The following is a 26806-nucleotide window of genomic DNA, read 5'->3' on the forward strand; positions in this document are numbered from 1 at the left end:
CAGAATCAATATCAGTAATCAGAAGAGGATTTATTAAACAGCACAAAAGTTGGTGTTTCTACATGTACACAAAATCATAAATACCCCCAAAAAACAAAGTTTCATCCTCCTTCCATCAACGGGATCGAATTAATTATAATTTCACTGCAATAAGCAAGAATATATGAGCCACATATTTATGAACCATTTACACTTGAACTGAACGATCTACAGTATTAAGAAACAAATGTTAGACGATTGATCTGTAGAGCCAAAAGCAAAAGTAGCTTCCATTAATTCTAGTTATTGTAGATTCAAAAGAAACCCTACTTAGTTTAATGTGCTATTTACATCTGTCTTCTAAAAACAGCTTGTGACCCTTTAACGTGTTTGGGGAAAACTGATTAAAAAACAAACAAAAAAATCTTTACTTTGGCCAACAGGAAGTCTTTCAAAATGAAACACTGGATTCTCAATACAAAATAATTCATTTTAACAGGACTCATCACTCCTCCCCACTTTGCCCTCCACCTCATAGTCTGACTGTAGAACAGTTTGAGAGTCATGCCATTAAAACAAACATGGCAGCCTTGTTCAGATTACAGCTCAAACCCAGCTTCTCCAATTAATTACTGGGATAAAGGATCCAAATAAAAACCTTATCACAGTAAAACAGAAGGTAGGTGCTTGTGGAGAAGTTGGGATTAGTCGTATCCACAGGGTGACCCTCAGGTCTGACTGCTGGCCTGCTCCTTCTTCAGAGGCACTTTTCTGTTTTCTACTTTCACAACTGATAAGAAACTAAATCATGGACATGAACACAATCCTCCAAATCATATGAGACTTAAGCCTTGTTCACATGGCAACCTGTTTTGCTCCTGTTTTCTTGTTTTTAAAACTATTCTTGTAAACGGCAGCGATGGTTTGAAGAAATGCTGAACCCAAAACCCTAACCATGTCAGGCCTGTATGCACACAGGAAAGAACCTGTGGAGGACAAGAACAAGAATCCAATGCTTCTTATGAACTACGTCTTTGTGTCACAGGAAAGTACGAGCCCACAGAAGAGCAGGACAGAGTGTTGACTGGTAGTCATGTCTGTCCAAACACGTGGACATAATGGACACTCTTCAGGACCAGGACTATTCCTATTTCCATGTTTTTAAATGTAGATTGTAGCTTTTTATTTTTTATTGCTGACAGTTCAATAAAAGTGATAAAACCTTTGTGTTCTTAGATTAATTGGTGTAATAATGACTTGCTTGATTTATCAATCTTGTTGTTCATCAGCCTTGTCTAAAGTTGAGAAACAAGCGTCGACAGCTCAAAGGCGAGCATGTCATCTGTCTGCCATGTTTGCTTGACATGTAGGTATATGACAACATACTATTCAAAAGGTCTCATTCAGGTTCTCCACACAAAAACACGTTTTTAAATTTTCTCTCTGGAGCCCAGTTTTTAAACGACTGTTTAAAGGCTCCTAAAATGACCTTTCTGAGTGGACATATGGCTGAAGTGATACATTTTTACATATTCACAGAAGAATGGACAGGATCTAAGTGGAACGCATGAAATACTTTATAATGATGGTGGTCAAATTTTACAAAACAAACCCAGTGAGTGTTATTTAAAGCTCTTGTGTCTGGTTTTTATGAAGTCATACAGAAGAAACTAAGACCGGTGGTTGTTAGCCTGTTTGGACACTGTCAGGTGTTTAAAGGGATATTTGTGGACATTTTGAAATGGGGGTTCAGTGGAAAAGTTAGGAACAATTATTTGACCTGTTGTGGATCTTTCTCTCAATCACTTTAGGACAACAAGATTACAACTAGTCTGACCGCAGCCAAGATCAAAGTGGATCGCTGCTGTTTTAGCACAGCTTCGATCTCCAAACTTTCATATCAGTTCACACAAATATTTGAACAAACCTTTTATGCCATCGCCAATTTCACATTACAGTTATTTACACTGAATTCTGTGCTTATTTGCAAGCTTAAATCACAGCGGTAGTGATCTGTAGCACTTCCTGCAGAAAACTGAGTAATTCAAAACTGATGGCTGTGTAAATTTGAATGAATCTCTATGAAGCCTTGAAGGTTAGAGCTGGTTTAAAACAACAGCGTGGCAGCGGGCTGCAACTTTTAAAGACTAGCTGGTGAATAGGATTAGCAAGGGAGGCTCCAAAATCTCTTCCAATTTTCACCAGTCACAAAGGATCACAGTCATGATTTAATTTTAAACATTCAAAAGAATTCATGCAACCTATTTTCTCTAAAAAATGTTGTGGGCATCTCCAAGAGTACAAGAGCTGGGTTTTGACACCTGCAGGGAGCTCTCCCATGACAAAGTCTGAAAACCACACTGATGAGAAATAATTATTGAACAAGTGGTCCAAATGTGCTGGTCTTCATTTTAAAAGTGTACTCCAGTAAAATAAATCAAACAGCTGAGCTGGGTATGATGTGGGCAACAAAATCATCTGCATGGCCAACAATGTAGTTTTGCAAAAACAGGCCACACAAAATGCAGCCACATGGCTCTCTTGTCACAGGCACTCAGAATTTAGTGAGACTGCAGCTGAAAGTTTGCTTATTTCCTCTCAATTTTCAGTCACCAACAGCTCAGATACGACCCTTATACTTAATTTGTCCCCAAGTTGAGGTCGTTCAAAGATCTGTCTTCTTCAAATTAGCTGAAATTTCCTTTTAGGTTTCCTGGTAAGATGCTTAACAACTACGAAATCTGGATTCAATCAGAACTAAATACATAAAAGACACAAGCTTTCAGAAGTAAAAATTAAATAAATCTCTAATGAAAGAATGTGGTGAACCCTGAAACTGACAGCAACAGAAAAACTAAGATGTACTTCTTATGTTACAATTAACTGATTAATGGAAAACAATCAGTTTTTAACAAGTGATATAAAAAAGAAGTTTAATGTGTCAATGAAAACACCAGAAGAGTTTTTTCTTGGATCAAGGTAAATGTCAGAATTTGTTTGAAATGGACAAAGTTGTTCAATAAAATCCTAATAAATCTTTGGTATCTTTCCATTTTGAAATCAAGACATTAAATGATTCATTTCTTGTGCATTAATACCAGATGGAAAACTATTTTCCTTTTTACTTGTCACACTTCAGGTTTCTTTTCTTGTGAACTGAGCCTAAAGTTCCTGGAGGGCCTCTGAGTATGAAGCAGTCATGTGACAACCTGACACTTTATTTTAGCTGATATCGGGCAAATATGATAAAACCGTCCTGGTAAAGACTGGATTCAGATCCTGACTGGGTGTAAATGAAAACGTAACAAGGAACCAGATTACGGTGACTTCTGTAACAATTTCACAGATTGGAGTATAAATCTATAAATCCCATATTTTAAAAAACTCATCAGGGGAACATTTAATAGTCTTCCATGTCTTTTATCAGTACCCCAAAAAAGAAAAAATATTATTGACATTAGGGCTAAATTATTAACTTAAATAGATGATTGATCTTGTTTCAGAGTAGTAAAAAAATTGAAGACGTGAGAACTCTTCCAAACTAAAAAATAAAGATTTTTAAATGTGAAAATCACATTCTGTTGAGAAAAGAAAACAATGTATTACTGCATTTTAAGGCCTGAACAGATCATCACAGACAGAAGCCATGACCATGCTGCACCAAGAACTTCAATAACTACAGCTGGGACTGAAAGACTGGAGGGGTTCAAATATTAAGGCAATGTAGTGGCATGTTGGTGGGGATTCTCCTCACTGATTTCTAAACATTAAAAGAAGAGGAAAGATTACACTCAATTAAATACACACATCTTCTGTTTTCACAAAACCTGACAGCAGTTTGTGTGGTTTCACAGCAGGGCTGGACCCCCTGCATCACATTTACCATTTTGAACATTTTAAATGGTCTGGAACCAGAACTGCAGCAGTGCAGTAGTACAACCTTCTCAGGAGCATGTCTATCCCCCCAGTACAGTCAGTGCAATGCTCAAGGCTGCCTCATTAAAAAAAGAAAGGGTTACAATCCCAGGACTTGTGGGGGCAGGTAACGTGGCTGGCACTGGGGCAAAATGAAAGGAAACCCACTAAAACTTGAAATAAAAACTCATTAGATGACAAAAGAAAGAAGTGATTAAAGACTGTGTGGTCCAGAGGATCAGTCCCACCTCACTCTAGTGAATGTAGGCTCTGTAGACTGCAGAAATATCGTTGTCTGACTGGTCCAGCGCTTTAGCCCTCTTGTAAACCTGCACAGAATCACAGAAAAAGTCTTACCTATAAAAACATGTCTTTTTTCCTACCTTAAACTGACACAGAAAACGTTGGTGCTTCCCTTCTACAATAATACATACAACTGATGTAACTGCAGCCAAAAAGCACCAGTTTTGTCTTTTTGTGGTTTTCTGCCTATAGTGGCACCATTCTGATTGAAAATGTGACTGATGGTGCAATTAGAAAGTGATTGGTTCACCATCTCTCTGATCAGCTGGGGTTGCATCTACACTGTGCGCACAATTATTAGGCAACTTGTAGTTTTGACCATATCATCATTTTTATGTAGATTTTCCAACTCCAAGCTGTATAAACTTGAATGCTTATTGAATATATATATACATATTTGTTTAATGAGGGAGGGTGAGGCCTAAGGAGATCAACACCCTTTTCCTCAGGCAAAATGGGCCAAAAAAAGAGATTTAAGTGACTCTGAAAAGTCCAAAATTATATGAAATCTGTCAGATGGATGCAGCACTATTGCAATTGCTAAGATAGTGTGGCAGGATCACAGAAACATCCAACGTTTTGCTGCAAATAGTCAACAGGGTCATAAGAAACACGTAAAGTAACTACCCAAGATTTGAGAAGAATCAAACGTGAAGCTACCAGGAACCCATTATCTTCCAGTGCTGTCATATTCCAGAACTGCACCCTACCTGGAGTGCCCAGAAGTACAAGATGACATGGCCAAGGTAAGGAAGGCTGAAACCCGACCACCACTGAACAAGACATAAGTTGAAACATCAAGACTGGGCCAAGGCATATCTGAAGACAGACTTTTCAAAGGTTTTATGGACTGATGTGATGAGAGTGACTCTTGAGAGACCAGATGGATGAGCCCGTGGCTGGATCAGTAATGGGCACAGAACTCCACTTCCCATCAGACGGCAGCATGGTGGAGGGGGGTCCTGGTATGGGCTGGTATTATTAAGGATGAGCTAGTTGGACCTTTTCAGGTTGAAGATGGACTCAAGATCAACTCCCAAACCTACTGCCAGTTTATAGAAGACTTTCTTCAAGCAGTGGTGCAGGAAAAAGTCTGCATCTTTCAAGAAGACCATGATTTTTATGCAGGCCAATGCTCCATGGCATGCATCAAAGTACTCCACTATGTGTGACCGTCAACAGATCAAGAAGCTGACAGACTCCATGAATGGAAGGCTTACAACTTGACTTATTGGTCACGGATTTATTTTTTAAATGTCAGAAATGTTTATTTGTCAATTTTGAGTTGTATGTTTATTATTCTCACTTTAACGGATGAGATGGGAAAATTTCCAGTTTTAACTCAGCTGCATAATATTTCTGCACACTAATAGTTGCCCAATAATCGTGCACACAGATATTGTCCTAAGAAAGGCAAAAACTCATTTTTACTTTCTTAAATGTTTAGGTTTGAGGGGTTTATTAACATTTTGGATTGACCCAATACAATCAGTCCTCAAAAGTACAACTTGTGTAATAATTGTGCACACAGTGTACATGCTGAAGTGTTGGCTTCAGCTCTGTGAACCTTCTCATTTTTAAATAATTATGTCAGCTGTGGTCAGAGGAGATATCTATAATCTTCTCTCTGAGCTCCTCAGACAGCTCAGGCCTTGGCTTTCTCTGCTCCATGTTCAGTGAGGGGAACACAACCAAACCAAATGACCCAGAGGCTGTTTGTTGACTTTAAATAGGCTGATGAAAGGTTTGAAGGTACCTGTGACACTAATTAAGGTCAAACACTTTGTAGGAAACATGCTATTATAGCAGATCTTTGTACTTTGACCCAGCTGAAACAAACAAGCAGGTCTTCAAACTCCTGCATTTCATCTAAACTAATCATTCTTGTTTTGTTTTGGTGATAATGTCTTCCTCTACTACTTTTCTGTTGTGGTAGTTGGAAAAAGCAACTATAAAACAAAGAGTATATGCTCCTCATAATAAAAGCAGTAAAGTTTCCTGATTGGACCCTGATACAGGAAGTACAATTGTTGGGTACGACTACATGCACAATTATACCCTTTACAAAAAAAGGACTACTGAAGAAAAGTACAGACACATTTTCTTCAAACTCAATTATGGTTTCATGAATGTAAAATATTCTTCATTTAAAGGAAATAAACAGAGTACCTCATTGGCAGCTGCAGCCATTGGTGTTGGATGGTTGGCCATGTCCCCCATGGAGATGGCTAGCCTCAGGTCCTTTTGAATGTGTTTCAAATAGTAGTCTGGTTTAAAGTTGCCCTGCAAAATATCTGATAGAAACAGAAGAAAAATCAATACCCTAACTTCAAACCAAATGGACTTTAGAAGACTTTAGGGTTGGACCACTATGTTGACCACGGGTGGTAGGTTTTTAGAGGTCCATGGGAAAACAAAGCAAATGCAAAGCAGCAGCGTTGACATGCAACCTTATTAAAGCTTAGCCAGCCAGCAAAATATATCTCATCTATTTTAACACATGAACATCAAATTCATAGAGCAAGTCAATTCTGCCCTCTTGAGGAGGTATGTTCAATTTTGAAATAATTCAATTCAATTCAATTCAAAAATACTTTATTAAATTAAATGTTGACGTAGCTCATTTAAATCAAGGAGTTATTGTAGATGGTGATGGTCTCCTGTAGCGGTCCGTTTTACAACTAATCTGAAGAAGCCTTTGACTAAAAAGACTAACCTAACTCTAGGGGGTGCTAACAATGTAACTAATTTATATCTTTAAAAAAAGCAGCCAATATTTATCAAATTTTATACACTTTGTGAGGACCACAACCCAAGTTGTTCCTTTCAATGTGGTAACTGGCAAAAATTACCATACTGTAGTCTGTAGATGATGCACTAATACCAAAAACCACACATTTGTTCTGCAGAGCTAACATTTGAAGGACATACTCTTTGAATTATACCAAGCATTGCCTATCCCTTTGGCCTTTAGACCTTTTTCTTGAAGGAAGAAAACTTTTGAAGGGATTTAGCATCTTAGTACCTTAGCACTACTTTTTCAAATCAGTATGAAAACTGGCGGGGAAGTTTTTCAGGGTGCTTTAGTCAAGACTTTTCATTTTTATTTAGACAAGTTCAAACATTGGTATTTTTAATGCTATACACCCAATACAAATGTTTTTTTCTTCTTTGAAAATGTTTAACCCGAGGGGCAGAATATTGGGCTTGTGCCCAATTCTTAGCCAATCATCTGAATATTTTCAGAATTTTCTGACAAGTTGCAATGTTTGGTGATTTTTTTACATTTTAAGGTCCATACAGGTGACTCATTTACACTGACTTACAGTTTCATTTGATTCACCATTTTCAGTAGACAAATAATTTTGAAAAAAGTGTATGCAGGTGAGACAGAGTACCTGCCCTAGTTCTCAGTGGCAGAGACGTACACATGTAAATCAGTAAACAAGACCACAAATCTGAAACCACAAAGCACATATATCAGCAGAGGAGGTGACTTTGGGGTCCTAAAGTTCTTACTTTGACATTTCTGGTCCACAAAGGTGCTAGCCATCTGTCCCTGGCACAAGATGTCCAGGAAGGTCTGCTGTGATTGGCCGGTGGCCTGGGCAAGAGTGAGCCCCTCTGCGATGGTGGCCATGAAGCTGCCCTGGACCATGTTCAGGATCAGCATCATTTTTGATGCGTTGCCTGCTTCACCTGGAGACACAAAAGCCACACAAAGGCAGAAAGATGCAAGTGTTTAGAATTACTCAGGCTAAGATCTCTGTGCAGAGATCAGGCCATCCCTTCTTTCTGCTAAATCACAAGCATCTGGGTATAAATGATCAAACCAGTCATTTATTCTACTAGTTTTGTATGTTTATTATTGCCTGTCACCAAAAGGCTTTTTTTTTGTCTGTGACTGCATGTGAACATTTGTCTGTTGGCAAAATATGTCATGAACCATTGGATGGATTTTAAGATGTCCAGCTATAACAGATTAACTGTAGTTGGCTGCCACAGCTACTTAACCTTAGCCAACAATAAAATGGCCATAATTCAGTCAGTTCTACAGATACTGAGCTAAACTATGGGGTGTTAGTAGGAGTCATCACCAACTAACACTCAAAATAATAATTAATCTCACAAAATCTTGAATTAAAAATGTGCTATTAACTCTGTTAGCAAAATATTGCATGAACCCCTGCATAGATTTGGATAAAACTGTCACAAAGAAATCACTGGTTGCACATCTACTTTAATTACCTTTTGGACTTAACCCAATTTAAGATGGCTGCCGCAGCATATTTACCTTACCTAATAGTCAGTTCAAGAATACTAATACTAATTACTGATACTAATTACTAATACTCAGCTTCAAAGGAAACTAAAAGCTCATTTCTGAAGACATACCTGTTGATTGCTAGATGAGGCCTTTTTGAATGCATATTTTTTTTGCTAATCTCAATTACAGCAAAAAACAATATTTTCATTTTTCCAGCACTGTCACCTGTGTACATTTTGATTTATTTTGCCAAAAGAGGTCACATATTTTTTAAAACAGCTACAGCTCTGTCATTTTTTAACATAGAATGACACACATACTGCAGCCAGCCACTGGGGGGCACTCATTCTTTGAGGCTTCAACTTCCTGCTTCTGCTCTTGACTCTAGTTATAATGCATCTCAATGGCCCCACAACAGTTTTTACAGTGAAATATTCTACAAAAAGGGTCTGGCCTAACTACCCAATAAAGCCCCAACTACTCCTACATTTTACTGAGGAGATGGTAGACTTCAGAGCATCCTGCGTACCGAGAAAGAACGAGGTCTTGCCCATGGCCTGGAAGCAGCTGCTGCAGTCCTCGTACACTGTCCTGTCACCGGCTGCCAGGATCACCAACATCCCGTCATTGGAGAGCTGCTGGCTTCCTGAAACCGGAGCCTCCAGGAAACGGCCACCCCGTGATGTGATCACCTGATATTCAAATATAAAACAGTACAGCTCTAATTCTTAGAGAAGAAGCAGCAGATTGCTGTTCCAATTATAAACTACCTTGATGATAGGAAAAATTGCATTCTTAGGATTTTGTTCACAAGCTTTAAAATTGTAAAGGAAAATAATATTTAGGCTCTTCTATTAACTGTACAAATGAGACTTGAGATTTCAGTAGTGACTCTGCTTGCGTGAATATACCTGTGACAGTTCTGTGATGGTCTCTGGATCGACAGTGGACATCTCCACATAGCATTTGCCTGGTCTGATTCCCTGCAGAACGCCACTGGGTCCCAAAACCAACTGCAGAGGAGCAAACAGGAGCCTCAGTCAGACCCAAATGGGACAGCTTTCCTTACAATTCACAGACAGTACTCACATCTCTGGCAGCCTTGGGGTCTGAGACACACGAGAAGGTAATGTCACACATAGAGGCCACTTCTGCGGGGGTCCTGCCTAATCTGGCCCCCTCCTGAATGAACAGGTCACACTGAAACACAGTAGGCAGGAGGGATATAATGTGGTGCATTTATGTTCCCTAATTTATGTATTGCAAATATGAACAATTCTGAATTGCTTCAAAGAGGCCAAAAATTGATTAGATTTCATTTTAACACCTTGCAACAGGGGGAACTTCAGCACCTGAACCCTTTATGGCATCCACAAAACAGACAAGCCGTGAATGCAAAAGTAGGGTGTGATTTTGGAAAACTAGCCACGACAATAAAGCTGCATGGCTCACTGGTGACTTGGTTGCAAACACTTTATATTCAGTGAGACTGCAACAGTAAATTTGCCTGGTCTCAAACTATCACAGCCCAGTGAAATACTACCTGATGTTGCGCCCTATGAAACCATGACAGAACATGATCATTTCATGTTGAAGGTCCTAACACAGCCATTCTCACAGTCTATAACAGGATGAGAAACAAAGTGGTGGAAACCCTGAAGAAACCAGGTCAGATAGCTCTAACGTGATGCAGAATCTTGTCACTGTTCTCAGCATTTTGACTCCTATGGTCATTTGGTTTTCAAAATCTTGTTTGAATGAAAATCGTTTCATGTTGCAGCGTATGTTGTTTCTCTTAGGTCTCAGAAATTTTATGCCGAGGAATTAGTCTAAAGTGTGATCATTAATTATGATTTTATAATTGCATCTCAGCCCTCTGAATCATAATTGATTCTTGAGGTGCCAAAGGATTCCCACCTCTACATAACAACATGTTTACAGGAGTAAAATAGTAACAGACTGAGTGAAAAGGAGCATTTGACCATTATTTCAAAGGGCAAATCAGAAGCAGTGGCAAGAGCAGAATAAGCCCACTTAGAAACTAAATAAATAAACCTCTGCCTCTGTTTCAGTGGCAGAAAACCATACTGATGGCTGCTGACATGTTTGCGTCACCAGCTGGCACACTGATGAGGAGTACATGCAGGGAGGGTTAGAGCTATAAAGTGGAGAATAAATGTGACATTTAGGGTTAAAGATTTGAGCACAAATGTCTGATTGCAAAATGTTTCTAAAAAAAACGTTTCATTTGCAAATGAAAATATACAAACATGACTAGAAAAAGGGAGAGTTTGAATTTTACTATAATATTCAGTAATGAATCAAGACTGAAGGGTACTCCCCTCTTCACTAACCTGTGCAATCAAAATGATTCACACAGCAACACATTATATAGAAGTAACTCTTTTTTTATGTTTCTACATAGAAATGATGTCTTATAAGATAGTTGGCCTGTTGTCTTTGCCCTGATTGAGACTGGGTGTAATTTGCTTGGACTGAGTTCTCCACTCAGAGGTGCAGCACTCTGCAGGTGCTTACTTATGTGTGTTCACTGACTGAAAAATAAATACAATTTTTGAGTGCATCTCTATTTTAAACATAAACATAACCTTTTTTATAGTACCATGGCTTGTAAACAAGACAGTGAAGTACCTTTTCTGCTGTGCGGTTCCACACAGTCACAACATGACCCATTTTCAACAGGTTGGAAACTATGCCACTACCCATGAGTCCCAGACCCAAGAAACCTATCCTGCAGGAAAAAAAAACAAGAGCAGCAAACTAATCACAGCTGGAAAACAAGCACTAATACATTTGTGAGCTGCCTTTAGGCACATTGAGTCATTTGGATCATGTTGCTCAGCAACGCTCCAGTGAGGATGTCTTCCAACCTTTTATCTGTGGGTGTGATGCTGCCATTAATGGCTGTGCTGTCTGCTGCTTGGATGGAAGTCGACCCTGTGACCTGCATTGTGACAAGAAGAACCGTGTCAGTATCACAGATCAAGAAACGTTACGGTTTAAAAAACTAGTTCACTTACCTCTTCAATGATTTTCAGGCGCTTGCTAATGGGCTCCATGGATGAGGCTGGCTGTGGGCAGAGAGAGAGCAGGTACAAGGTCAGTGACAGGCCCAACACACACACACACACACACATCATACTCTCATGTCAACTTCACAGCCAGCATCTCACCAGTCTGCAACTGTTCACAACAATCTGCAAACAAAATTCAAAATGTCTTGAAATGCTCACCAGGGTTTACCATCCCCCCCGAGCAGCAGAGATTTGCTCTTCTGTTGCTAAACTTTTCAACATATTTTGCACAAGAAATGTTCTCCCATAACAGAATCAGGCTGGGCATATGGACCCCGTCTCAAACCCTTTTCAATTAGATGCTGGGAGTCAAAAGTGCCAAAACAAAGTGAGGTTTGGAGACTTAATAATCTAAATTGTGACTGATTGGACACAAGAAAAAGACAATTAATTGCTATCAAACAGATTTAATTCGGACACTTGGGAAAAAAATAAAGTTTAGTCTCAGGTAACGTAAAAGGAATGGAATGATGGAAAGATTTCTGTGGTTTTGACACAGTTGTTTTAATACTGCTGTACTCATTGCAGCATTTCTGGTATTTTTTGTTTTGTGTGTATATCTAAATATCAAATTATTTAGATACATTTTTAATTTAAAGTCACAAGTTTACATACACCAACATTAGGGACAGCTCAGTTGATGTCACGGCTTTGAAAGCTTCTGATAGGTTAGTTGACAACATTGAGTTAATTGGATGGACACCTATCAATGCATTTTAAGGCGTACCTTAAACACACTGCTTCTTTACATATCACAGGAAATATCAAAAGAAATCAGCCAAGATATTAGGAAGGGAATTGTCAACATCCACAACTCTGGTTTATCCTTGAATACAATTTTCAGATGTGTAAAGGTGCCAAATTCAAATGTTCATACAGTTATACGTGTGTGTGTGTAAACACTATGGGAAGGTCCTGTCCTCATACTGCTCAGGAAGGAGACAGGAACTGTATTCCTGAGATTGATGTTGATTTAGTGCAACCCCAAAACAAAAGCAAAAGACCTTGTAAAGATGCTCCTGAAGCTGGTAAAAGTGTCATCATCCAGTGCCATGAGTCCTGTACTGACATGGGCTTAAAGGCCACTCAATGAGGAAGAAGTCATTACTCCCAAAGCAACATAAAGAAAAACACAGTACAGTTTACAAATACACACAAAGACCCTCATTTTGGAGACATATCCTATGGCCATAATCACCATTGTAACATTTGGAGGAGAAAGGGGGAAGCTTGCAAGCCTGAGAACACAAGCTCAACTAATGAGTCCGTGGGGGGGGGGGGGGCAGCATCATGTTGTGGGGTTGTTTGGCTGCAGGAGGGACTGGTGCATTTCATAAAACAGATGGCATCATGAGAAAAGAACATTATGTGGAAATTCTGAAGCAACATCTTAAGACATCAGCCAGGAAGGTAAAGCTTGGGAACAATGGGTCTTCAAATGGACAATGACCCAAAGCATACTGCCAAACTGGTGACAAAGTGACTTACAGACAACAAAGTCAATGTTTTGGAGTGGCCATCACAAAGTCCTGATCTTAGCCCCATAGAAAATGTATGAGTGGAGCTGAAAAGGTGTGTGTGTGTGAGAGAAGGGTGGCCTACAAACAGTTCTGTCAGGAGGAATGAGACAACGTTTGTGGAAGAAAACCCACAACACTGACCAAAGTAAGACAGTTTAAAGGCAATAATACCAAATAATAAAAAATAGATGTACACTTGTGACTTTGAGGAAAGAAATACTTATAAAAAAAGTCTCATTTTTCTGCCATTTAACAAACAGAAATGTTTTGGGAAACCTAACTGACCTAAAATAGGAAAGGTTGAGTCTCGTTTAATGTCAGAGGGTTTTTATACATCTGATTTTAATTGTATGTCTGTATTTGTCTCTATTTCTGTTTCACAATGTTTTGCATAAACTTCATATTTTTCTAATAGAGATAAAAACTAATTCACACAAACAGGCAATTATGTGACTGGCTGCCTTTCATGATGAAAATGATCTGATGCAGATACTGCAGCTTGTCTCTTCTTACCTTCTCAGACTGGCTGAGCAGAAAGTGGTGAAAGTGTGGGTCATCTTTGACCGGCTGCAACACAAGAAGAGCTCAGTGGGACATTGTTCTTATGAATACAGCAAATACTGCGCAGAGACAAAGCTTTGTGCACACCCTTGTATCTACATGTTAACACATCAGTGTTCCAATTGTGGTTCTTTCCGAAACTGCATCGAATGCTCAACATTTTCTAACAGATTTCAGTTTTCTCTTCTAACTGACAGGGAAGAAAACATGTTAGCCAGATTCACTGACTCAGATGCAGATGAGTGTATAACAGATGTACACGGGAGCCACTGATGATGGCAAAAACCCCAGAGAGCAAAGGTTTCCTAGATCACATATCTGCCCTCACCACTGAGTTGAAGTGTTACATTGATCATGTCTATTTTTACATGTTAAACTCTTTGTGTAAAGGTAGCATCTCACTGGGCTGCAACTGTTTGCGACTAGTTGACAAATGACATTCACGAGGGAGTCTCCGATTATAGAGGTTTTCAATATCCTCGTCTTGTTGCGTACATGTTCAAAAAATCTGCATAGTAAATGTTCTCTCAAAATAGTTGTAGAAGTCTTGAACCTGTTTCAGAAATGTTACAGCACTACAGATGTATTTAGACTCTGGCAGAAGATCCCTCACTATGACAGGAAACATCCAAGGCTGCACCTCTGAACGTTCAGGTCTAAAGCCCATACCAGTAATAAATAATGAATATTTAAATAAATTAATGGTCCTATTCTGCCTATTTTCATTTCTAAAGTGGACTCCAGGAGATAAACTCAAACATGAGGATGGCTGTCAATGTGACTACAAAATGGGAAAAGAAATAATGTGCGTGACCAAGCTGTGCATACAACAAAAGGCCATGATTTTAAAAAACTGGCCACTCAAAATATGGTAGCACAGCTCACTGGTCCCTTGGTTGCAAACAACAATTTACCATGAGAGCAATGGAAACCCTGCCTATTTTGATTTGCTACCCAGTCTCCAGTAGTCACAGCTACATATAGACTGATTAACTGGCCAACATTGGCAACTTACAAACAAATAAATAACTGATTCAGAAATCAACCACGTCTGTGCGTACGTAGTCGATTACCAAGTAGGAAAATGAACATGAAGCAGCAGCTCAGTAAAGCCCACAATTTTCTTTGATTTTTTTAAGTCAGAATATATACGGGATTATTTTTAACACTTTAAAAGGGGAAATTTAATGAAATGTAAAGTTATAAGATTCCATGCTTTTCGTTTAGTTAAAAACCCTTCCGTAAAACTCTCCAGTGGTCATTTCTCAGATATAAAACGTTAATGACTCGTTTTTAGAGTTTTTGTGTCAAACTCCCACAGTGGGGTGTGTTAGCTCCTTGGTTGGTGACGGCCAGCTGTGGCAGACCGCTGGAGGACACTGAGGACAGTGACGTCACTGTCAGTGTTTATCAGTGAAAACGGAAGCAGAAGATTTTTGTAACAAGAATAATGGTTTGAAAACATGTTTTGTTTTTGGTCCGGAGAGATGGTATCAGGAACTTGAGCCCTACATTTCACAAGCTTTACAGCGATGTCACACAGTCTTCCAGGAGACAGTGACAGGTGGGGAATTTTCACACATTTTCTTGTTGAAAAATTAAACACTTGTTGTAATTTCAGGTTGGTTTACACAATTAATTGTGACACACTGAACTATTTCACCCCCACATTATCCATATTTGCTGTTTGCTGCCTTGTTCACATTCCTGTGTTTGGCACAGGATACGTCACTAAAAGAGACCCTAGTATATTTATTTAAAATTAGTGTGAATTTTTCAAAATCTGAGGCTCTAAAAATAAGTACCTTCCATGACTTTCTTTTGATTTATGTTAGCTCGAAAACACTTAAGTTATCTAAGGACTGTTAACTATATAATTACTCAAATTAAGCTAATAATTATATATCTTATAAAATAAAATAAAAATAAATATTGGGCAAAAAAAAAAACAGAAACATATATCTGTGTTTTATAAGCAGCCATCAGCTGCCCTGATGTCTAAAGATCAACATCAGTCATTTTGGTCAACCTTTGGTCGCAGCCCAGTGAGAACAGGTCCAACTTCCTCTTCAGAACATTGTTTTGAACCAATTTTTGGCATTTGCAGGAGTTGTTCAGCTTTGCAGCTTTGAATTTCTGTCTTTGTCTGCAGAAAATAGGCCATGCTTTCACATAACACACATGCAGTAGGGAAAAACAATGTTGTGATTAATTTAGATCACTCCACAGTACAGGTCACAACCTGTTCTGTTACTCAATTAGAAACAAGTCAAGTCTGTGTATTATTCCCAAATTCTCAAATCCACAGATTCCATTTCAGTGAAATCAAGCAGACTCAGATTTCCAAGCCATAAAAGATGGCTATCCAATAAATAGATTAGTAATAATGTGTTGCATAATTCCACAAAGAAGAAATGTCTGACTGTGTGCAGACTGAGAGCAGGACCAAGGAAATGGATGGCTAGTATTCACAGCTCAGCACACCATGGTGAAAGCTGTTACCATGAGACGGACTCACTGCTTCCTGTATGGAAATCCACAGCTGAGTTAAACCTTTTGGACACTAATAATGCTGTTTTCACAGCGGTCTGAACGACAAATTCATCAGTTGTAATGGTTTCACAAATGTTGCCACAAAGCACAATATAAGCAGTAAATTTATATTTCAGGGGTGCACCATTTCATTACACACACACACACACACACCTGGTGGTCAAACTGGCTCAAGAGTATTTCTTTTAGAGTGGTCATCAACCCTGGTTCCTTACTCCATATTTTTACTGAATGTTCATTACATTTAATTTATGGCTCAACTGTCTTTCTGAGCCCCATCATTAGAGTTGCTGACCATCTCAAGAAGACATCTTCAGCAGTCAAAAGTGAGCACCAAACAGGTCAGAAGGGAAAGGTCTGCAGTTGTTGGGAATGGAAAGCCAAAGGTTAAGGTCAGGTAGAAGAACAGCAAGGCAAGGCAGGCTTGGTGGGAAGGGAGGGGGGGTTCACCTACACTGCTCTCCCATTTGAATCCTGAGCCAGGTCCAGCCCCCAGCCTCTCAATAGCAGACGGCTCGGGGTCAGAGTCAGTTAAGTCCTTAAGGAGGAAAAAGACACATTCACCTTTAAATCAAAGGGGTGAATTTGTTAAGATCCATGTTTGCTGATGTGGGGGAGTATTTCTGCCAAATAAGTGAAAAAAAAATAGAAATAAATTCATAATTTGTAGAAGTCTATTCACATGTTAGTTAGCAGTAGTTTCTCTGAACTTTGTGGGCCACAGAGGACTGTACATAATCAGTCCCTGCAGGATTTCACGAGCATTTTTTGGGATTGTTGCGGCTAAAATGCCTGATTTTGCGGGGCATTTTCCTTAAAGTTGCATTTTTTTTTTTTACTAAAATCATTAAAAAAACATAACTTTTAATATATAAACCAAAAATACTTCCTAGTTTTGTAAGATAATTCGCAACAAACATTGACATTCTCAAAAGTTGCTTTATTTGAGAACTTTGATAGCTTCTAAACTGACATTCATGAGCATTTCTGGATTGTCCCTGGTCTGCAGCTCTCCTCACATGTTTTGCAGACACAAAGTGTTTGTCGATGCGTTTATGTTCCATGATTACACTGCAGGACGTGCAAAACAGCTGCAGCTGGGGAGGAAACTGGTTTGCGACCGCAGTGAAGTTAGTTAAGTTGGATGTTGGATATTCACGCTCCACGGAGTTAGTGGCGTCTAGCTCACGGCTGACCCGAAACAGGAACGCTGATGTTGGCCAGCCGTTCTCTGCCGGCCCCTTCTCTCTCACGCACGGCGGTTCACTTAGGGACGGCTAAGTCAGCTGTGAGCTAGACGCCGCCAACTCTGTGGAGCGTGAATATCCAACATCCAACTTCAAACTAACTTCACTGCGGTGTTTTGCTGAAATCTTTGTGGGCAAATGTAAAGCATTGGCGCACATTTTGGCTTCGGTCGCTGCTCCTGCACGCTCCCGGCATTCTGATGTTAACAGGAAGTGATGTCACATCTCTTCTTCGTGAGTTATTTGGGCTTATTTTGGTTAAAGTTGCAGTGTTTTAGGCAAAGTTGCAAAAAGTTGCGATTTCGCGGGGTTTGCTTGATTTTGCGTTAATAGTTGCGATCGCAACATCACAAAATCCTGAAGGGTCTGCATAATGTTCACTAAAACTTGGACTAGGACAAAATTTAACTTGCTTGTCAGTAGGTGAACCTTTTTAAAAGAATTAAAAAATAAATTAAAGTATATCATCTACCACCCACACAGTTGTTGTGTCACAGCTTTTTTAAAATCCTCTGGGAAACCTTAGAACTGTTCACTTCACAAAGATTGATTTACGCCAGTAATAAATGGGTAAAAACATCCAATGGGGTGAATACTTTTTATAGGCACAGTAACAAGAAAACACTAACTTTAAGACCAACTATTGGACAGAAAACAAAATCTTATTTGAAGTTTTCTAATTGTCGGTAAATGTAGACTGAACAGCTCTAAGGTTTCCCAGAGGATTAAAGACATTCAAAAAAAAAAAACTGTTATAAAGGTTCACCTACGGACAAGCAAGCTTTCTGTCCTAGTCCAAGGTTTAGTGAACATTATGTACAGTCCTCTGGGGGCTACAAAGTTCACAGAAACATTCAAACCTGTGAATAGACTTCTGCAAAAATTAAGGTTTTCCATTTTCAGGTTTTCTGAAGACAATGTTTTATGATGTAACCACATGTAAATCTAAGAAACCTTTACATTGTGGATTAATAATAATCTAACAATTCAACAGGAAAAGATCACAAAAAGATGAATACTGTTAAAGGAACCACCTCTGTAACCAGACTGTTCAGTGGAAATCCTGTACACTTGATTCTTCTTGTTCCAGTGTCAGTCAATCAATCATGTGCCAACAAAACTGACGCATACAGAAAAGTTCACAAAAATCCTTCGCAAGATGTCGTCCTCAAAACTTTGCATTTGGTGTTAAATGTCATTTTGGGATGTCTGTGGCAGAAGTCTTTGCCATGTTTGTTTAAACATCAAAGTGTGCTTTCATTTTGTGTCCAATTCCACACTTCTTCCTGTTTTCCACATTACAGAAATCATAGAAAACATCCTGCAAACTGCGTTGAACCAGTTTCTTTTAACTTTTTACATTTCACTAATTTCATTTTTCAACCTGGGATAAAAACCACATGGCAGAAATGAAAATGTTTTGCAGGCAAAAAAGTTGTGTCTATTCTTTTTTATCATTATTGTTGGTTTCAGATGCTCCATATGTGATGTTTATAAATGTGTGTTCTTGTAAAAAAAAAAAAAAAAAAACTCTTTGGGGTATAGGTATCCTAATAATACCTGCAACAACTAGAGAGATATCTGATGTGGAAATGATGTCTCAAACACTTTTTAGTGTTTTTAAATAATAGTAGCATTCACACTATAATTTTCCTGTTTATAGTTTTTGCAATCTGCTTCTGCATACACTGCTAATTTAACAATTTATACTTTTAAAAAGTGCAGCTTTACTGGAACTGTAGCTAATTTTAGATGGTTCTGTTTGTTCGCATTTTCACAATTAGGTCCTCAGCAAATTTCAGCAAAGTCATTCAGCATTCCCACTGAATGTTTGCAGAAAAAGCAATTTCTTTCTTTTTTTTTTAAATTATTATTAGTTTCTGGACCCATATAAAGACAAAAGGGTCTCTTTATACAATTTTCCTGAGAGAACAATGAAGTATGTAACTGAATGAACCATAATGAACAGGACTGAGCTCACTTTTTAAAACTGGAGCGGATTAAACCAATGTGATGAAATGATTGTTAGGAAGAACTCTTTTATGACTGAAGAAAGTTGTTGAATTAGTCAGAGTGCCACTGACCTTCTCAGAGGGGTCCTTCAGGGCACTGAGGTCCTCATCATCTTCATCCAGGATCTTCAGGGGCTTGTTAGACGCTTTCTTCCCTTTTGATTCTGCTTTACCGTCTGAGTTCTGTCAAAAACACACGCACTTTTTAGCTTCCATCCAATCAACTCAGCAGTTCTCAGCAGATCAAATGGACCAATTCTGGCATGCAGCTAAGCAGAATTACAACACACAACTAAACGTGCTGACATCCAAAGTGATGCTCATGAGTGGTTCATGGTGGCAGCTTCAAACACCAATGAATTCTTTTTATTTATCACATTACTGCTTTCATTCAGCACAATTAAACAGGAACCATATCAGTATTTCAGATAATATTTTAAAGAGAACTGATTGGGCAAAAGTTTCTTGAAATTTACCCACTTCAGAGCAAATTAAAAGGGATATTCTGGCCATTTTGAAGTAGGAGTTAGTGCTACAGTTATGAACAACTAACATCAGAGATGTTGAACATAATTTCATTGTACATGAGTACGATGACAAAGATTCTTTCTTCTTCTTCATTTGACCTCTTTTTGATAGCTCTTTGAATGACCTATGTTAGGAGAAATAAGAGCTAAATTCTGACAGTACCAATGAGCTAAACATATATAAGACCAAAGTGGATTTCTGCCTAGTCTCAATAATTTCATAGTGGTTCATGTAAACACTACTTTAGAAACTTTTAAGCTGCTGTCAGTTTCAGATTACTCTGTTATTTCAATGAAACATTGTGAAATTCCTGCCAGAAGCAGGGTTTCCCCCAGAAAAGAGGCCAAGCCCGGTGGTAGGTGGCCGTTCGCTGGCTGACCGTGATTTAATAAAAAAAAGGATTAAAGTTAACAGGAAAGTTGAAAATATGGCTATGTATTATGTGATATTGTAAGATATTTGTGTCAAATATTTACACAACTACAGTTTTACAAAAAAGCACTTTTGAAATACTTTTTAAGACAAAAATAAAATTAAAATAAATACTAATTGTTTGCACCTAATTTGAATCCTAATTTAAGTCACATTTACAAATAAATTAAAGTAACATAAATGAAAAAGTGCAAACAAAGCACCAACACACGTCTCACTTCCAGGCCAATGAATAATAACAGAGAATTCTGACAAACAGACAGATGCTGTACTGTACTGTGCTTTTTGTGGCACAGGCTGCATGTTGGATCACTACATGGAACAACAAAACATCTAATGCTGAATTTATTAGCATCATTTTACTGGTAAACAAGGATAATATTTTCACTAACCACAAAACATGCTTACCATATTCAGTCTTGTAAAGCCACCTGCTGAATTTCAGCTCAACTAACCATTTTTGGTTAAACCAGATAATGTTTATCACTGTGGCTCTGACAACATGCTAACTCCAGGTAGCTGAAGGAGGCTCGGCCTCAGGGCTCATTAGAGTCCTGCAGGGCTCTGGGAACAGCTCACAGACCTGAGCGCGCGGTAAAGGTGTTTATACTTGGTGCTTATGTCGGTGCAGTATTCTCCAAACAGACAGGGGGCAGTACGCTACGTAACCAGTGGAAAAAAGGTAAAAAGAGAGCAGATGGTTGTCACATCAAATATGGCTGCAGATATTCAGGAGGAAGAGCTGTTGTGTTTCTGGCTGTGATACAGACAGGATGTTTAAACTTAAAGCATTCAGTTTGACTTTCATTGATTTATTTGCTTTAGCTGTGATTCACCCATCATAAGAATAATATTTCTATTAACACTCCTTTTTATCGGCTGCAGCTGTAATCTCCTTCCATGGGTTTTGAGCCATTTGAGTATCTTTGTGATCTCTCGCAGAGGGATCGTATAAATACTAATACAGGCGAACCAGCTCCGCTAGAGCAGCAAAATCATCCATTTTGAACCTCTCATACCAGTCAACATATGAGAGGGTCAGCCGGCCTTATGGCTCGAGGGTGAGATGGTCTGTGCAACCAGCCAACTGCAGGATGGAAGGTGCCAGACACACATTTTATGCTTAGCACCTGCTTGGTCCCACATTCATTAAAGAAAGCTTGCATCTTCACAGGACACTGGTGGCTCGACTGAGGATTTCTGAACGATTGGGGGCAGCTTAAAGAGACACTAGTCCTATCACTAAACTGTTTTGTGAAAGAGGCTACAGCTAGATGTTGCTGCTATTTGTGCTTTTGAATATCCTCAGAATTTTGTGTAAAATAAGCAAGCAATGCAAAACTGACAGCAGTACAAAGGTTTAAAACTGTTTGCATAAAGTTTTAGAGATTTCAGCTGTTTTAAGATGCAGCAATCCACTTCCCTCTTGGAGAACATCAGTTCTGTCAGAATTAAAATACATTTCTCTAAAGTGAGGTTGTTCAAAAAGTTATCTAAAACAGGTAAGATATCATTAGTTCGTAACTTTTACACAAAACACAATTTAGAAATGGTAAAAAATATCCCTGATGTTTCCACCAAAGATGTTTGATATGAAATTACTCTGTAACTCCAAAAAATGTTATAAACAAACAACAACTGGACTTCTATTCTGTCGCTGAAGGCATTTCCCTTCTCATCCAAGGAGCTTTCTCAATAAAAACAAAAGAACTGAAGAAGAATTTTTGGAATTGAGAAAGCTTCGTGGATGAGAAGGGAAACGTCTTCAGTGACAGAATAGAAGTCCATTAGTTTTTTTATTTTTCAAACCTTTTTTGGATTTATCATGTCCTGGATGACGGAGAATCTACACCAGCATATTGAAACTTAGTAACAATAATAGAGTTAATACATTATTCAATCTAAACTTACTGCTATCTTGATCCATTGTACAGGACCCTGATGAGTTCTGATTGCAAATCAATCTTTTATGCTAAAAAAGTTACTACCATAAAAAAAAAAATTCAATTTTTTTGAGGAAAATTCAGACTTTCCATTAAAGTCATATTTAGCCAAATTTACTTAACAAGTCAAGCACTTTCCCAGTTACCTGTTCTTTCCCCTTTGCTTTCTTTAGGTAATCTTCTACTGCATCGACCGCCTGCTGAAAGCGCTTTCCTTTGTTTATCTTGATCATCTCGTCTTTGTGGGCGTGGTAGGGCTTCAGCTGTTCCACTTTGATCCAAGCACTGGTCACACAAACAGATACACTTCTTTTACAGATGTGCCAGAAAACGTATGACATGGTACTTTACCGATTCCTACTTACTGGTCTTCAGTTCCAAAAAACTTCACAAAATGGCATTTTTTGCCCCTGGGCTTCTTCAGGTCCTTGGGAGGGCTTACAATCTAAAATACATAAAATACACAAAAACACATTTTCAGTGATTTAATCAGAATAACATGCTGAAATATGTCAATGTGAAGTTGTTGCTCTTTACCTTTCCTGGCCATGGTGGGTAACGGCCAAGTTTTCCCCTGAAATGAGAAGGATATATTGTACCTTAACAGAAGCATTCTGCCCGCCACAGAGATGCATTTCGACATACTCCATTCCACCACATCATGCTAACCTTTAACACTACTTGCTGCAGTCTTTGAAACCTGTGGCACAAAGCATCCAGGGTTCTTCTCCTAAGTTTAGCTGTAGAACTTAATCTCTGAGGCACAGAATATCTTGAACTGTATCCTTATTTAAGGTTAATTAAAAGGTATTTAGTGTATTGCAAGTCCTTTCACAGAAGTAGTTTCCTACTGAACAACTGTTGGAAAGCTTTGATTATAAATAATCAATCCTATATAAATTGGGACACTGGAATCTACAGAACCAATGAGGTAGTGTATGACTGGGCTGCAACTGTGGAAGACCCCAAATTTTAAGAAAATGCACACATTTTCACTTGTAATCATGCTGAATGACATGTTTACACAAACTGGCATAGTTTGGGCCAAAATTCACCAGGGGTTGGCATACACATGAAAAAATAATACAGCTTTACAACTTTAGCATCGCAGGAACTAAGTGAGAAGGTTTCCAGATGACCACAACTAAATATCTTAAGAGAAAATTTGTTGTGCAAATTCATGTGAACATGTTCAAAATTCCATGAAATAGCGAGGTCATCAAGAACCTTCACAAATGTTTCAAGACATTTTTCAAACTTCCTCTTGAATACCTCCAACAGTTGCAGCCCAGCTAGATACCATCCCTAGTGCATCCAACCATTTTCTGTACACACTTACACTCATGCAGGAGTGCCGGGTGCGATTCTGACACATGGCTGTGCCAGAATCATAGAGTCTCCGTGCCAGAGGCAGGGAAGACCCTGGACAGGTTGCAAGTCCATCACGGGGACACAAAGACAAATGAAACAACCATTCACCTCACACTAAGGGACCATTTAGACTTGTCAACTGACCTACCATGTTCATTTTTGATCTGTGGGAGGAAACCAGAGTATCTGGACTAAATGCACAAGCAGAACATGTAAACTCTACACAGAAAGGCCCCAGGCAGAAGGCAAACCTGTGACTTTCTGTCTGTGAGGCGAAAGCTCCAACCACTGCTCCACCGTGCCATCTTTGGTGAGAACTTTTTACCCCCTAAATCCATGTTACCATAAACTGAGGTTTTGTTTAGAAAAAAAACATCTGAAACCTGAAACCCTGGTTTCCCCCCTCCAAAAACTTGAAGCTGTGCACTAAAAGCTTGTGTTTCTTACCCATTAGAAAAACTAGAAACATTAAATTAAAACTAAAACTACCGTAGAGGGCAAACATTATAGATGTACTGTAATTTACCAACTTCACTTTTTGTTTAGGAATATTTAAAAATACGACTTCTGTCTTAAAAATATTGGTGCAATCTGTGTTTCACTGCAGACCTAAAAGCAAATATACACAACAACAGGAAAAGGTGACTACTAAGATCGTTGCAAAAGTTTAACTAATTTTCTGGATTTTGTTACACACAAGAATAAAAAATGAAAATCCTAAAGTCAATGGTGTGCGTGACCAAATTGATATATTTAGTCTCTTAGAATCATTTAAAATAATTCTAACTGAAGGTGTAAAAACAGACATGTTGATAACAAGTGAAGTGTGTCTGCAGCCCTGAATATCACTGAAGTAAGACCATGAGACTCAGACACTTTGAATTACTTTTTATTCTAATGCATGGGTTTAGGGGGCTACAGCCTTTAAAGAATGTTAAACTGCTCTCAAACGGACTATAAACACAGATCCACGGTGTTGCGCTGCAGGATAAAGAGATAATCTGCCAACTAATGGAGTCAGGGCTTTACGACACTTGTGTTTACTTGTGTGCTTGTTGCATTAGTACTGCGACTTTTCGTTTCTCCCAACACACCGTTATCTTATTAAAAGCTGAACAAACAGAAAGTGATAAATTAAAAAAGCCCGATGCCTGGAGAGAAAAGGGGCGCAGTTTTAACACGGAAACCGAGCAGACGCAAAGCCATCCACGTTAGCTACGATGCTAACTGCTCGGTACAACAACGGGACAAATTACAATTTCAGACAAAGCTTTACAAATTATCATACCGACACAGAATTATAAACGACAAAAGACAACTTTATAATGTAAAAATGAATATTTCGTCATGGTTTTAAACCTACTATAGTAGTTTGTTTGTAGGCTGGAAGCTAACGACGGCTGCTGGCTAAGTCAGCCTGGTTAGCAATTTGTTTGGGTCGACTATAAACTACCGCACTAAGCAAGCCCTCTCATTATGACGTCAGGTTAACGCAAACAATAAACACTTAGTTTCAGCTAACAAATCCAGATCTACTTCGTGCAGGTCGAGCCAGGTAAGAGGCGTTTAAAGGTCATCTCACCACACTAGATCCCCGATCCTCAGATGCACCGCCGCCATCTTTCAACTTAAATAAAACGTCGCACTGAATGAGAGGAGAAGACGACAGAGGCGCTCATCAGCAGCAGGACGAACGGGCCCAAACCCCCCGGGGCACCCGCCCCGGAGCTGCTCACTCAATCACAACACAAAAAAGTTCTGATTAAAGTCAAAATATTATTGACATTCGCAATTTAATTAACAGAGAAAAAGTGTCAATAAAGCTGACACTTTAGTTTTGACATTTACAATTATAAAAAAACAACAAAAACAACAACTTCCCCTTTTCCACATGTCCTAAGACAAGATGTATTGTGCCATGGTATGGTGCCATCCTTCTGTGGACAATTTCTTGTCCAAGCTCTAAATTGATAACTCTTTGACATACAATTCTCGAACTGCTCAGCTGGACACCTTGTAGGATAAAGATGATACCAATTGATTTTAAGGTCACAGGGTCAAAGGTCAAGGTCACAAGTGACCCCTTTGTTAAAACCTTGTCTATGTTCCACATATTGACATTCAAGTAAAGAAATGAGAAACCCTAGATTGTGCCTATCTGTCCATCCATAAGATAGTACACAGTAAGATAGAAAATGTCATCAGACTATGGTTCCACAATGGATCTTATTTATTAAGCAATTTTGAGTAGTACTAGTCATAAAATGGTTTGGATAGGCTGGTAGGCATTAACAGGTAAGTTCTTCATTTTGTAACTGATAGCTCCAGTTTCACATTCTAAAATATATTTTAATTGAACTGTTTGTTGATTTACACCATGGACAATATCATTATCAGTGAACCACACTTATGTTTATACTTATATATATATTTATAATATATATATTGTTGGATTGTTGTGTGAGGGGATTCATTCTTTGGATGTTGATTACCCTGACAATTTACAGACAGGTGTATTTTGTAACAGTGACTGTACTCTGTACTGAGTGGCCCTAATTTGTACAATACTGATATTGTGCAAATTAAGTTCAAGGTTTTCTATCAAACAGAGCTACTCTTAACTTTTATATAATATCTATTCTGAAGCATAAAAAACACAGACCTACCATCTGAAAATATGAGAACATCTGCTGTCACTGTTTACTTTTTCAATTAGCCATTGCTGCACAGACCACAAGTGGATCAGAACTATTTCTTTATTTAAATTCAAAATTAAACATATTTTTCATGGACCAGTAATTTTAAAGTGTTGTGGCAATGAGGAAGAAAAAGTCAAGATACAGAATATCAGCAAGCTGAATTTCAAGTGGTTGAAATCATTTAGAAGCTGTGTGCACACTTGATCTTACTGTGTCGAGATAGAAAAGTAAAGTGGTTTAAAAGAAACAATGTACAATCTGAGACAAAAAATGAAGGCCTACTACCCGACTTTATGAAAAACAAAAGGTTGTCTAATCAATTTTTCATCAATAAATAGCTTATGCTATATGGACCTCTCTACAGGTTGCTGGGGAGCTGGT

The 26806-nt window shown here is 38.6% G+C and overlaps 1 protein-coding gene across 4 annotated transcripts; it reads right to left on the reverse strand.

Annotated features, from left to right (window-relative positions):
* Positions 1-11: 11 nt before the first annotated feature.
* glyr1 (glyoxylate reductase 1 homolog (Arabidopsis)) lies at positions 12-25405 on the reverse strand. 4 transcript variants are annotated; one of them, XM_017439687.3, is made up of 16 exons: positions 25309-25405; positions 22893-22929; positions 22721-22800; positions 22502-22640; positions 19525-19635; positions 16648-16731; positions 13593-13646; positions 11506-11556; positions 11356-11429; positions 11117-11216; positions 9554-9664; positions 9376-9477; positions 8994-9156; positions 7717-7896; positions 6367-6491; positions 12-4223 (listed from the first exon to the last, which is right to left on the reverse strand). In XM_017439687.3, exons 1-16 carry the CDS (start codon positions 25344-25346, stop codon positions 4149-4151), a joined length of 1524 nt encoding a protein of 507 aa, XP_017295176.1. In that variant the 5' UTR covers positions 25347-25405; the 3' UTR covers positions 12-4148. The 4 variants fall into 4 exon arrangements, with proteins under 4 accessions (XP_017295176.1, XP_017295179.1, XP_017295177.1 ...); XM_017439690.3 differs by lacking the exon at positions 25309-25405 and adding an exon at positions 23025-25283; XM_017439688.3 differs by lacking the exon at positions 16648-16731.
* Positions 25406-26806: the final 1401 nt, after the last annotated feature.

The sequence above is a fragment of the Kryptolebias marmoratus genome, linkage group LG12 (genome assembly GCF_001649575.2).
Source record: "Kryptolebias marmoratus isolate JLee-2015 linkage group LG12, ASM164957v2, whole genome shotgun sequence".
NCBI classification, from domain to species: domain Eukaryota; kingdom Metazoa; phylum Chordata; class Actinopteri; order Cyprinodontiformes; family Rivulidae; genus Kryptolebias; species Kryptolebias marmoratus.